This window comes from Anomaloglossus baeobatrachus, chromosome 12, assembly GCF_048569485.1.
Source record: "Anomaloglossus baeobatrachus isolate aAnoBae1 chromosome 12, aAnoBae1.hap1, whole genome shotgun sequence".
NCBI classification, from domain to species: Eukaryota; Metazoa; Chordata; class Amphibia; order Anura; family Aromobatidae; genus Anomaloglossus; species Anomaloglossus baeobatrachus.
In genome coordinates this window covers 106,993,221-107,008,246 of record NC_134364.1, presented here as the reverse complement: position 1 = coordinate 107,008,246, position 15,026 = coordinate 106,993,221, and the positions used below count along the sequence as shown (strand labels likewise).

At 43.8% G+C, this 15,026-nt stretch overlaps 1 protein-coding gene across 1 annotated transcript; it reads right to left on the bottom strand.

Moving 5' to 3' along the window:
* Positions 1–821: 821 nt before the first annotated feature.
* Positions 822–1,766, bottom strand: LOC142257650 (olfactory receptor 10A4-like). Its single transcript, XM_075329786.1, has one exon. The coding sequence runs from the start codon at positions 1,764–1,766 to the stop codon at positions 822–824; it is 945 nt and encodes a 314-aa protein (XP_075185901.1).
* Positions 1,767–15,026: the final 13,260 nt, after the last annotated feature.

Sequence of the window (15,026 nt, the reverse complement as noted above, 5' to 3'; positions counted from 1 at the left end):
CTGTATCAACACTTTTAGAATTATATATTTTACTAGCTTTAGTAATTGGCGTTGCCTGGGGTAGTAACTGTCTCTCTGTCTCTTTCCCTGTCTGCCTGTTTCCCTCTCTGTCTATCTCTCTCTATCTCTTTGTCTGTCTTTCTGTCTCTGTCTGTCTCTTTCCCCGTCTGTCTCAGTCTGTCTCTCTATATCTTTCCCTGTCTGTATCTGTTTGTCTCTTTCCCTGTCTGTCTCTCTATCTCTTTCCCTGTCTGTTTCTTGGTCTGTGTCTATCTCTATCTGTCTTTCTCTTTGTCTGTCTGTCTCTGCCTGTTAATGTCTGTCTGTGACTTTCCTTGTCTGTCTGTGTCTTTCCCTGTCTGTATGTCTGTCTCTTTCCCTGTCTGTCTCTTTCTTTGTTTGTCTCTGTCTCTTTCCCTGTCTGTCTCTTTCCCTGTCTGTCTCTTTCCCTGTCTCTTTCCCTCTCTGTCACTTTCCCTCAATGTCTCTTTCCCTCTCTGTCTTTTTGTCTATCTTTGTCTCTCTCCCTGGCTGCATTGTGACATGCCAACATTCTTCTGAAGTTCTAGCTGCATTGTGGCTCCCAGCTCCATTGACTTTAATGGAGGCAGGTTTTTTGGCAACTAACTGTAAAGCACAGGGTTAAAATTGCCCTTCAAAACATAGTCTATGACATTCCCTGAGTCAAATGGAGTGTCTGTGCAAAACTTTGTGATTGTATATGCAATGGTGCGGATTCCTTTAGCGGACATACACATACATACATGCACTCAGCTTTATATATTAAATTTCACTCAAAATCTTGGCAAAATGAAATTTGCTTAAGAAGACAACATCAAATTTCCTTTCAGAAGTCGCCTCAATAGTTTTCTTAAAGAATTTTTCACCTTTCTATTTCTTAAAGTATAAATAAACGGGTTTAATGGTGGAGTCACCACAGTGTACATGAGTGCCAGAAATTTATCTTCCTGACTCCCTTTTGGTCTGATGTAGACGGCGATAACTGTGCAATAAAATAGACAAGCAACAATAAGGTGGGAAGAGCACGTGGAAAATGCTTTGTGTTTGCCTTCCGCACTCCTAATATTTAATATGGTATTTATAATGTGAGTGTAAAATGCTACAATGGTGAGAAATGGAAACACAACGGAAAGAACAGCTGCTAACTGGGTGGCCAAGTTGCTAAAAAATGAGTCTGAACAAGCCAAGTTTTGCAACGGAGCCAAGTCGCAGAAGAACTGGTTGATCTGATTGGGACCACAGTATTCGAGAAGAATGGTGGAAAGTGTAGGCATAACAGAAATAATGAATCCAGCCATCCAGGGAAGAGCCGCTAATTCACAACAAAAAGCATGGGTCATTATAGTTGAATAATGTAAGGGGTGGATGATAGCCAAGTATCGATCAAAGACCATGAGCGCAAGTAGAAAGCACTCGGTTTCGCCTAAAGCATTTAAGGCATACATCTGTCCAAAACAACCAACCATAGATATGGTCTCTGTAGTCTGAAAAATGAGGGCTAAGAGTTTTGGAATAGTTACCGAAACAAATAATATTTTTAGAACAGCAAACACAGTGAGAAAAAAGTACATAGGAGTATGCAGAGAAGGTTCAAGTCGCACTAATGCGATAATAGCAATGTTACCGAATATACACACAACATATGCCAAGATAGCAACATAAAAAAGGATTTTCTCAAATGTATCAAAGCCAGTAAAGCCCAAGAGAACAAATTCCGTAACTGTGGTTTTATTAACATCATGCATTTTGCCTGCAATGAAAAATTTTAATGAAAAAAAAAACAACAATGGTCATTTCTTATTATTTGATTTTAGCTAATAGTCAAATATTAATCAATATTTCACCCATGTTTTGTTTTCAGGTATAAAAGTAGGGCTTGGTATATTTACTTCTCTAAATGGAAATGTATTACAGTTTTCCAGGGCTTAGATACATTTCAGCTATATGTTTGATAGTGTGAAATATGCACACTGTCAGGATTCCCCTCTATGTCCAGTTTAAGCATCCAGTCTTTGAGATTGCAGATATGGGATTTGCATACTTGTGGTCATGTGCCGACTATCAACTTCTCCTACTTCTCTCACTTTTCTATTGAGAGATGTGGATGAGAAGCAAGGTGGTATGGTACCTCAGTTATGACGGCCCACCTGAGAAACAGGAGAATCTGGACATTGTGCATACTGTGAAGTGTTTCCACCTCCTGTACTAAAATAGATAGCATATACTCAGTCCAGTAGCGGACGCAGACACAAGAGACCTGGTGTAAGAACAATATGTTGGCCCTTTGCAATCCAGTGCTTTGGAGGTTGAAGTGGCCCCTTTTCCTCTTAAGGCCGCTTTACACACAATGACATCGCTAACAAGATATCGTTGGGGTCAAGGAATTTGTGACGCACATCCGGCCTCTTTAGCGACGTTGTTGCGTGTGACACCTACGAGCGACCACTAACGATCACAAATACTCACCAAATCGTTGATCGTTGACACATCATTCATTTTCCAAATATCGTTGCTCTTTTGGGACGCAGGTTGTTCGACGTTCCTAAGGCAGCACACATCGCTATGTGTGGCACCCCAGAAACGATGAACAACAGCATTGCTGCATCCTCCGGCAACGAGGTGGGAGTGATGTGAATGTGGCTGCTCTCTGCCCCTCCGCTTCTTTTGATTGACGTCGCTGTTATGCCCTGTTATGCCCTCTTAAAAAAGAGGTTGTTCGCCGTCCACAGCGACGTTGCTAGGAAGGTAAGTACGTGTGACACGTCCTAGCGATATTGTTCTAGCGACGTGCCCGTGATGCACAAATGACAAATGTCGCAGTGTGTAAAGTTGCCTTTAGGCTTCTGTGTGGTGCACCATTGTGTCGCCTGGGGACCAGGGGTACTCAGATCCGGGCCACAGGGTCACTTCTGTGGGTATCACGGTAGCGTGACCCGGTCTGTGATCCCAGGCTCCACAGTGAAAGGGGGTTTGTTAAGGGTGATTGTCCGTGACGCCACCCACGGTTGTGGTGATTGTGGACTCCACCGCTGCTCTTTATGGGGATCCTGGGAGCGGTGACAGGGAGCAGCTTGGTTGTTATTTCTCCCCTCTGTGGGTAGGGGGGTTGGTTGTCCCGGGGCCCGGTGATGGGGTAAGCAGGGCGCAGTGCTGCGGTGCGGTGCCCGAGGGCACGGGTGTACTCACAAGTATTTCACACAGAGTCACTGGTAAACTAGGAATTGCCGGTGTCCGCAGCCTTCGGTACGGGGGTGTTAGTGTCCCACACACGGTGCAGCAGCTCCTGTTCTTTCTCTGCAGCCAGGTGCCTTTCTCTCCACTCTCTTCCTCTTTCTCCTCAGCCGGGAACGGGGAATCCACTCCCCTGCAGTGATCCGGGTCACCCTAGGTACCGAGGGGCCACCGCCCTGCTCCGGCTACCTCTGGCCCCTTCCTCACTACAGCCTGTCCAGGCCCTCTCGGAGCATGCTTTGCTATCAGCCTGGGAGCTACAACTCCAGGCTCCTCTTCTGTCTTTTCTCCAAACACTCTTCTCCAGCCCCTCCCCTCTGCTCTGCTTTTCTCTTACACTGGGGGCTGTGGTTTGTCCTGCTGCACCGGTGTGAGATCAGATTACCAAGGAGGTTTAACTCTTTCTGTGACAACCTGGCTTTGCCAGGGCGTCACACACCCCCTTGGTAAAACACGGCCCATCCTCGGGCCGTCTGGCCACCAACATTTATTAAAACTGGAAAAATCAACACATTACAATCATACATCTTCCCACATCGGGAGGTCCATTTTCTTACACTCTAAACTGTTCTGCCACCCCACACCTGTGGAGCAGATGGCCTCCTCCTGAACTTGAGGGCGTTCAACAGGGGTGACAGTCCATAAAACAGTCAACTTTTTAACTTGTGGGTAGCCGTCCATGCTCCACTACCACTGCCGCTGCCGCCACTCCCAGTACGGGGCACGGGTTCCGTGCTCTGCCTCCTGCTCAGAAGCCAGGCCCACTTGGATGCCCCCGGCGCAGGCTACAACCGGCATCGCTAACTGCCGAGGGCTCCATCTCTCACTGGCCTGCTCCTCCTCTCTGCAGGTGCACTCCGGCTGCTCCACAGCTGTGACGGGGTACCTGGGAGCGGCTGGCGCCACATCTGGGGCAGACATCCAATCGGGTGCCACCTCCGTTGCGGCCGGGCGGACTGCCGGAGCCGACATCATCACCGTGGCGGCTGGGCGGACTGCCAGAGCCGGGTAAGATGTCATCGGGTTGTGGCTACTGCTTGTCCAGGAACGGAATTAGGCAAAGTCCTGGCGTCCCTGCCTTTACAGTCCTAGTCACATAAACTGCGGTTCCTTCTTCCTGCTCCCCCTTGGTACTCGGGAGCAGTCCTTCTAGCAACTTTTAAAGTTTCCCTTTTGCTTCCGGTCCTCCAGAGCTTCACTTCCGCCCGCGTTCTCAGGGGGCGGAGCCTCTTTTTCGCACCCGCCGCTCGGAGAAGAAGGCGCCAAGCTGTTGTTTTTGGCGCCTAAAATGGCGGCTAAAATGGCGGACTTCGGGATTTTTCCTCAGCGGGACGCCGCTGACGGACGGGGCAAGGCGCACTTCCTCCAGGTAACTGGATGGGTTCGATCCTGTTCGTGACGCCAAATGTGTCGCCCGGGGACCAGGGGTACTCAGATCCGGGCCACAGGGTCACTTCTGTGGGTATCACGGTAGCGTGACCCGGTCTGTGATCCCAGGCTCCACAGTGAAAGGGGGTTTGTTAAGGGAGATTGTCCGTGACGCCACCCACGGTTGTGGTGATTGTGGACACCACCGCTGCTCTTTATGGGGATCCCGGGAGCAGTGACAGGGAGAAGCTTGGTTGTTATTTCTCCCCTCCGTGGGTAGGGGGGTTGGTTGTCCCGGGGCCCAGTGACGGGGTAAGCAGGGAGCAGGGTGCAGTGCTGCGGTGCGGTGCCCGAGGACACGGGTGTACTCACAAGTATTTCACACAGAGTCACTGGTAAACTAGGAATTGCCGGTGTCCGCAGCCTTCGGTACGGGGGTGTTAGTGTCCCACACACGGTGCAGCAGCTCCTGTTCTTTCCCTGCAGCCAGGTGCCTTTCTCTCCACTCTCTTCCTCTTTCTCCTCAGCCGGGAACGGGGAATCCACTCCCATGCAGTGATCCGGGTCACCCTAGGTACCGAGGGGCCACCGCCCTGCTCCGGCTACCTCTGGCCCCTTCCTCACTACAGCCTGTCCCGGCCCTCTCGGAGCACACTTTGCTATCAGCCTGGGAGCTACAACTCCAGACTCCTCTTCTGTCTCCTCTCCAAACACTCTGCTCCAGCCCCTCCCCTCTGCTCTGCTTTTCTCTTACACTGGGGGCTGTGGTTTGTCCTGCTGCACCGGTGTGAGATCAGATTACCAAGGAGGATTAACTCTTTCTGTGACAACCTGGCTTTGCCAGGGCGTCACACCATCAATGGTATGTTTGCCCTTGGCTCAGTCAACACAACCGTATAAGCCATCCAGAAATACTGGAAATTTAGGCAACAAAGTCTGAAGAATTTTTCATGTATCTTGCAAAAATACAAGCTCTTAATTCCTTCACCACCGGGCGATTTTCCATTCTCTGTTTTCATTTTTTCCTTTTTTTCTTCCAAGAGCCATAATTTTTTTTGTTTCTGTCAATATAGTCATTCTTGGGCTTGTTTTTTTGCAGGACGAGTTGTACTTTTGAATGACACCATTCATTCTGCCAAATATTGTACTGGAAAATGGGAAAAAAATTACAAGTGTGGTGAAATTGCAAAAAAAAATGCAATTCCACAATTGTGTTTTGGGTCTGGGTTGTGAACAGATAAGCCAACATGAGAGGGGAAACATGCAGGCTCAGCGCTCGAGCCCGTATAAAGGTACACACAAGACCTATGATGTAACGGTACGTCACAGGTCGTGAAGGGGGTTAGTCTGTCCTTGTACTAGACTTCAGACATCATTCATATGAGAGTGTTGTTAGAAGAGAGACTCTACGATCTCAGGCAGAATCCCCGTTCCTCCTTACATCACTATACGAAAGAAAAACGGTGCTGTTGGTGCAATTCTTTTAGTAGAAAGGAAATCAATAATATGGTGACTAATAAAGAATGATTTCAGTTCTTTTACTTGTTTTGGCTTCTATTAATGTAAAACCAAAGCCACATGATTATTTCTGAAGCCTGTGCTTAGATTTATTTTTACAATCCCACCACCCTTATTCCTCATTTCGCAAACTCCCCCATTTGCATGGTACGATTAATTTACAATAGAAAGTCACTTACTTTCTAAGTCTGATAACAGCGTCACTATTATAAAGGTAACAACAAAAATGTAGAATCATTTTAGTTATAGCACTAAATAAATTATAATGAATGATTATTTGACAAATATCATGCTTTTATAAACTGGGCTAATTTCTCACAGGGCAAAACCACAAAGGATTTGCATGTAGAAAAAGATTATTCTCAGAAGACAAGTTCTGCTAATTGGGAAATGCAGCTTAGAAAAAACAATAAATTTAAAAAAAAATGATTTAACAGTTGCAAAAATAAAAGGAAATTTTTTAAAATATCTATGCTTCCCAAAATAAAATGTGTGATTATACTACTTGTATTATAATTACAATGTATAAACTTGTGTGAGCGAGCTCTAACTCTGCAGGTCCTGCACCTCCCCGTCACTTCAAGCTATGTTGTAATATTCCTATTTTCTTTACACCACACTCCGATTCAGGTCTGTCTAGTCTATAATAATGAGCTGTGTGCTCTGGCCTCCTATCCCATAACTGTAAAACCTTAAAGTGTCAGCTATACATCTTTTATAATGTGCAACCTACTATATAAGTGTCACAGTTTCCTCAAAACGTCCACATGGCTAGGGGGTGGAGCCTTCTCCTGGGCCTCACTTCCGGAGCTGGGATGCTTTAAATACTGTCATCTCCGGTGAACCAGCTCCGGCTATAAGCTTAGCACTGCTTTGCATGTGAGTCCTGATCCTTTCCCTCTCTGTGCCCTAAGCCTTTGTCTGTGTTCTGTCCCTTAGTCGTTCTGCCATTCCTCTGTCCCACCTCCTTCCTTCCCACAATAGCCCTGGTTGTTCCCCCCTCTCCTACCTCCCCACTCGGTTGTTTCCTCTCATATTGACCTCGGCCTGATCTTGACTCCACCTCTGCTAGTTCATCCGGTCTTCCTGCTGCACGTACTGCTTAAGATCCGGACCCGTCTGACCATCCTCCGCATTCCCCACAGCTTCAGCTGTCCGGCTAATGCTGACAGACACTGCATCAGCACACACTGGGAGTTCCCCTCCTTGCTCATTCAGCTCCATGTAGTGTCTTTCCCAGCAGGACTACAGCTCCCCCTGCTGGCAGCCTGACAATAAGACTTTGAAATCTCAACTGCCAAACGATGACTACAACTCAATTTTATTAATAACATAATAAAACACAAATAAACACAAATTTCTCCTGAGTACGCTGATACCTCATATCTGGTAAAATTGTTTTGACGCATGGCTGGGTTCGAAAGGAAAGGCGCCATTTGAATTTTTTTAAGCTAAATTATCTGCAATCATTAGCAGATGCCATGTCGCATTTAGAGACCCCCTACGGTACCTAAACAATGGAAGTCCCCTTCAAGTGAACCCATTTTGGAAACTAGACACCTCAAGGAATTTATCTAGATGTTTGGTGAGCCCCTTAAACCCCAAGGGGCTTCACAAAAGTTTAAAATGTTGAGCCGTGAAGATAAAAAAGAAATAACACAAAATTGTTGCTTTAACCAGGTAGCTTTTTTTTCACAAGAGTATCAGGAAAAAATGCATGATAAAATGTATTGTGCAATTTCTCCTGAGTACGCCGATATCACATATTTGGTTGAAATCAATAGTTTGGGCTTACGGTAGGGATCAGAAAGGAAGGAGCCCCATTTAAATTTTTGAAAGCAAACTTAGTTGGAATCATTAGCAAACGCCATTTCGCCTTGGAGACCCCCCCTGAGGTGCCAAAACAGTGGAGCTCCCACACGAGTGACTCCATTTTGGAAACTAGATCCCTCTTGGAATTTATCGAGATGGTTGGTGAGCACATGGAACCCCCAAGTGCTTTACAGAATTTTATAATGTTGAGCTGTGAAAACGAAAGTATACATTTTTTACCACAAAAATGTTGCGTTAATGTCAAATTTTTCAAATTTACTAAGGTAACAGGAGATAATGAACCATACAATTTGTTCTGCAATATCTCCAGAGTGGGCTAGTACCCCATATGTGGTCAAAAACTACTTTTGAGGAACAGTACAAAATGAAGAATGGAAAGAAGCGCCATTTTGGAGTGCGGATTTAGTTGGAAAGGTGTGGATGTGCCATGTCACATTGGCAGGACCTCTGAGGTGCCAGAACATCAGAAACCGCCCCATAATGACACCTTTTTGCAAACTGCACCCTTCAGTGAATTTATCCAGGGGTGCAGTGAGTATATTGACACTACAGGTATGTCACAAAATGTTATGCTATTATGGGTGGTGAACGAAAAATAATTACATTTTTACTACTAAAATGTTGTTTTCATCGAAGATTTGCAATTTTCACAAAGGGAATAAGTAACAAAAAGTCTCCATAATGTGTTACACAATTTCCCCTGAATGTGGCAATATTCCACATGTGACTGTACAGTGCAGTTTGGCCGCACCACAGGGCTTGGAGGGCAAGGAGCGTCATTTGATATTTGGTGCACAGATTTTCCTAGAATGGTTTGTGGACTCCATTTGCAGAGCCTCCAAGTGCCAGAACAGAGGAAATCCCCCTCAAGTGACCAAATTTTGGAAATTACACCCCTCTTGGAATTCCTCTACGGGTGTAGTGATGATTTAGTCTCTGGAAAGCACCCATGGTGTCAAACACAGTGAATGTTGCAAAATTAAAAATTGCAAATAAGCTCTTGTGCCCAGTTTATTGTAGTGCCCGTACATTTTGCCCAGCTCGTGCTTCTGTAAATCTGCACCCTGCAAATTTAAGTGGGCTCTCCTCACTAAAATACCAAAAATGTGGACGTTAACTGTAGTTTAGTCATATTGTAAGGCTCAGAAGAGAGGGGACATTGGGATTGGGAGCACAGATTTTGCTGGATTTTCTTTTTTGAGGAAGGAAGCATAAGGTTTTTCGAGAGCTCTTGTGCTATATTTCCATTATCCGATGATGGACCTGAGTGGGGATTTGCGTTTTTGTGGGTTGACTTTTATGCTTTTTGATGACAATTTTGGTACAGAACATGTTGGATCAGTTCACATTTATCCTGTGCTCTATCCTGATCACTTACATTGAAGTTTCCATCTACATCTCCGAATACTTGATTCAGATAAAACCCACTATCGATTTATTCACTAATGAGGTAGAAGACTCTGTTTTCCCAGCTGAGAACATTCATGTCTCCACAGCATAAATTGACATGGTGCATGTAGGGAAGCCGCGCTGCAGGTCAGTTTACACTGAGAAGAAAAGAAGCACAGTAGGAATGGGATTTCATCCACTGTACTTGTACCGCATAATACAGCGGTATGGACACAGAAAATAGATGTTGCATCCAATATGCTGCTATTCCTGATCATAAGCACGCACCCATATATGTAGTCCTGGTGCAAGCACTCAGCGTAGAGCGCAGGATAAATATGAGCTGTGCTGTGCTGCAATTTGTTAGAAACAGAATAAACAAATCAAAGGCAGTTGAAGAATTAGCTTTATTTATTTATTATTTGTATGCCGTATAGGTGATTAGGCGGCTTTATTCTTCTGGTTAGTACTATTACAGCGAACGTAGGTTTATATAGTTTTTTAAGTTTGGCGACTATGACACTAAAAAAATGCTTTTTACAAAATATAGATTTTTTGCATCACAGGAATTTGAAAGCTCTAGTTCTTTTTAATTTTCTTCTGAAAGAGTCATGTGAGGGCTTGTTTTTAGCAAGATGAAATGGAGTTTTTATTGGTACAATTTTTGCCCACATAATTTTTGATTGTTTTCTATTCCACTTTTTGTGAGGCAGAATCAAGAAGAAACAGCAACTCAGGAATAGTTTTGTCATGTTAATTTTACACCATTCACCATGACAAAAAAGTGATAAGATAGCTTTATTCTTCAGATCGGTACAATTACAGCGATACCATATTTATACGAGGTTCTGCTGATATGTCTTTGGCTTTACCAAGAAAGAAACAAGATATATGATGAAACATTACATTTATTCCACATACTCTCCACTGATGACAACACACTTCTTACATTAGTATTCCAAGTTCTGTAGGACTAGCAAAAAGAAGGAGTTCGGTTGTGCCTCAAACCAGTCATCCATAGTAGACATGACATCAGAAATGGTGTGAAATTTGGTACCCTTGAGGTGTTTCTTCAGCTTTGAAAAGAGATGATAGCTGGAGGGAGCTAGATCTGATGCATAAGGGGGTTGTCAACCAGCTGGAAGCCCAGCTCTTCCAGTTTTACTGTGGTTGCTTGAGCAGTGTGAGCGGAGGCATTGTCTTGCAGGAACAAGATTCCTTTGGACAGCTTGCCGCGCCGTTTGCCCTTCAGAGCTGTCTTCAATTGGTCCAAAAGTTCAAAGTAATACCTTACTTTGATGGACCTCAGTGGCTGATTTTTTTCACCCTGAACGTCTTTGGACGAGGAGACACCTGTGCCTCCATTCTTTTGTCTGCTCCGTATTTTCAGGGTCATGCAAATAAATCCAAGTCTGATTAATAATGACCAGTAGATGCAGAAATTTGTTAGCGGTCCAGAAACGCTGACAAATGGACCGGGAAGTTTTAACTTTTATGCTTCTCTGATCTGTTGTCAAACATTTGGGGACCCACTTTGCGGATCGCTTCCTCATGTCCAAATGTTCATGATAATGACACAAACACATTTAAGTGAAATTCCCATGATATCTGCTATTGCTTTTGCTCAATTCATCAATTCTCCAGTATGAGGTTGTGCACAGCATCGACGATCTCTGGAACAACAACCACTCTCGGTCGTCGGGACGTTCCTCATCATTGGGGCTGAAGTGGCCCGTTTTAAATTTGGCAACCCAGTTCTTAACTGTGGACTATGAAGGGCATTGATCCCCCAATGTCTGCGACATATCACTATAAATATCCTTCATGGACTTTCCTTGCAGAAACAAGAATTTTATCACTCCCCTGCTCTTACTTGCTGTGAATATCACATTAGACTCCGCCATTTTGATTTCTCACGTGCGTTTCTCACTGTTGCTATAAGCAATAAACACAAAATTTTGATTATATATTAGACACATAAGGCTCATATGTGATGTAACATTCATTAACATAGAAACAAAAAAAATCACAAAGCCAAAGACTTATCAGCAGCCCCTTGTATAGTTTTTATTTTGTTTTGCTGTTTTTACACCATAAAAACAATTTTATACAAAAAAAACTGTAATAAAACATTAGTACTGTTTTTTTAATTGCTGCATTCTGAGAGCTATAATTTTTTTGGGCTGACAGAGCTGTATGGGGTCTTGTTTTTTGCAGGACAAGATGATATTTTCAGCTGGAGCATTTTTATGTATATTTAACTGTTTGATTGCGTTTTATACAACATTTTTTGTCATTTGAATGTTGAAAAGACAGTTTTTGCTAGGTTTTTTATTCATTTATTTTTACTTTATTAACTTAAGGGGTTAACTAGAGAGAAAGTTTTATAGATCGGGTTGTTATGCATGTGGCATTATCAAATATGTGTACTTTTTTGTTTATTTTATAAGCGGCCGACCAATAGAAGCGGAGGGGGGGAGATGAGCGGGATGTAACATCCCGCCCACCTTCTTCCTTCCGCATTGCCGGCGGGACGCAGGTAAGCTGCAGTTCATCGATCCCGGGGTGTCACACAAAGCGATGTGTGCTGCCTCGGGAACAATGAACAACCGGCGCGCAGAAGGATGTTCGATTTTTTGAAAATGAGCGACATGTCATCGAGCAATGATAAAGTGAGTATTTTTGCACGATCACAGTCGCTCGTAGCTGTCACACGCTACGATATGTCAAACGATGCCGGATGTGCGTCACTAACGACGTGACCTCGACGACATATCGTTAATATATCGTAGCGTATTAATGGGTCCTTTAGTCTCTTCATGGGACAGCACCACAAAGGGCTCTCATTGCAGCTGCAATGTTCTGAAGTGCTCAATCACTGCAGGACATCGCAGCTGTCAGTGCTGCACTGAGAGAGTCTGTGTGATCATGCTGCAGGTATGATCACATTGGCTCTCCGTAGGCTTTCAGTAGTCAGGTGACCCGGATGTTGTCATGATGACTTCTGGTCACCATGTGAATGATCAGGCCCTCTCAATTACATCGCGGGGTCCCGATCAGAGAGGAGGGGGAGCACGATCCCTCTCCCAATCCCCTGAGTGTTTAAAAGAGTATTGATCATGGCAATTAGAAGGCTAAGCAGCCAGGGATGGTGAAAGCACTGTCCCTGGCTGCAGGGGCAGAGGATTGGCTGTCAGGTAAGCAGAGTCGCTGGCTGAAATTGCGGGTGTGCAGCCCTCTGTGCCTCCATGATTTTTGGGATGTAATGGTAAGTCCCTGATATTTAAGTCAATTTGAAATAGGATGTGCCGTTATCTCCTGCAGTTGTGAAGGGGTTAATATACACAACACTATTAGTGTGAATCAAGGCATCTAGTTTTTTTGATTGATTTTATTTTACATTTTTCACCATCCTTTTACATGGTAAGAGCGATCCCAAACAGTTAAGTTTGGGTTTCATACGAGACACTTGGTGTCTGCGGCTCAAACTCGAACTTTTTTAAACAAAATCTGTGTCCAGGGTTCGTAGTTCAGGCGCTATTCATATGCCGCAACAGGGAAATCAGGAAGAGCCAGGCAAAGCACCAGAATTGGCTCCTCTCATTGATGTGCCACTACTGGGGTAGCAGTGCACAGCTGTTTTAAAACTGGAAAGGGCAAAATAAACATGGGATTTCCCACCCTGATAAATAATACCTGCCCCCAGCTGTCTGCTTCACCATGGCTGGTCAGCAAAAAGAGAAGAGACCTCATGCCATTTTTTTTAAATTATTTAAATAAATAATTTTTGATAAATGTATACTACGTTTCAAAAGTTTAGGGTCACTTAGATATTTCCTTATTTTTAAAAGAAAAGCACATTTTTTTTCAATGAAGCGAACATTAAATTAAACAGAAATCCCCTCTATACATTGTTAATGGGATAAATGACTATTCTAGCTGCAAATGTCTGGTTTTTAATGCAATATCTACATAGGTGTATAGAGACCAATTTCCAACAACCACCACTCCAGTGTCTAATGGTACATTGTGTTTGCTGTGTTAGAAGGCTAATGGATGTTTGGAAATCCCTTGAAAACCGTTGTGTAAGTATGTTAGCACAGCTGGAAACAGTTTTGCTGATTAGAGAAACTATAAAACTGACCTTCATTTGAACTAGTTGGGAATCTGGAGCATTACATTGGTTGGTTCCATTAAACTCTCAAAAAGGCCAAAAAAAGAGAACTTTCATGTGAAACTCGACAGTCTATTCTTGTTCTTAGTGAAAAAATATATATATATATGTATATATACATATATATGAGAATCGGGTTTTAGCCGCGCTAAGAAACCACTGTTGCCAGGATGTAGTTTATATTAAAAATCTCTTTCTTTATTACAGCATCCAACGCGTTTCAGAGACATAAACCGTCTCCTTCTTCAGGGAAAAAGAGAATACATGTATAGTACACAGGCCGGTTACTTATAGAGGAGTTCAATACGTTCATAAGTTCATAGCTGGTAGCATGGCATATTGAACTCCTCTATAAGTAACCGGCCTGTGTACTATACATGTATTCTCTTTTTCCCTGAAGAAGGAGACGGTTTATGTCTCTGAAACGCGTTGGATGCTGTAATAAAGAAAGAGATTTTTAATATAAACTACATCCTGGCAACAGTGGTTTCTTAGCGCGGCTAAAACCCGATTCTCATATATATGTATATATATATATATATATATATATATATATTTTTTTTCACTAAGTCTTCACGGGGCTGCTGCTGGAACCACGCGGACACTCATATGCTTTACAAGGGGTTGTGACTGGCACAACTGCTCCAGGTGACTGTATCTTTCTACATTCTTACACGGTTAATACCGGGTAAAACCCTATTTGCGCCTTTGTTTCCCCCCCTTTTCAGCAGTATTCTTGTTCTTAGAAATGAAGGATATTCCATACGAGAAATTGCCAAAAAAGTGAAGATTTCCTACAACGGTGTGTACTACTCCCTTACGAGGAAAGGACAAACAGGCTCTAACCAGAGAATAAAGAGAAATGGGAGGCCCCGCTGCACAACTGATCAGCAAGACAAGTACATTAGAGTCTCTAGTTTGAGAAATCGATGCCTCACAGGTCCTCAACTGGCAGCTTCATTAAATAGTACCCGCAAAACGCCAGTGTCAATATCTACAGTGAAGAGGCGACTCCAGGATGCTGGCCTTCAGGGCAGAGTGGCAAAGAAAAAGCCATATGTGAGACTGGCTAATAAAAGGAAGAGATTATTGTGGGCAAAAGAACAGACATTGGACAAAGGAAGATTGGAAAAAAGTGTTATGGACAGACGAATCGAAGTTTGAGGTGTTTGGATCACAGAGAAGAACATTTGTGAGACATAGAATTACTGAAAAGATGCTGGAAGAGTGCCTGACGCCATCTGTCAAGCATTTTGGAGGTAATGCGATGGTCTGGGGTTGCTTTGGTGCTGGTAAAGTGGGAAATTTGTACAAGGTAGAAAGGATTTTGAATAAGGAATTATATCACTCCATTTTGCCACGCCATGCCATACCCTGTGGACAGCGCTTCATTGCAGCCAATTTCATCCTACAACAGGACAATGACCCAAAGCACACCTCCAAATTATGCATGAACTATTTAGGGAAGAAGCTTGCAGCTGGTATTATATCT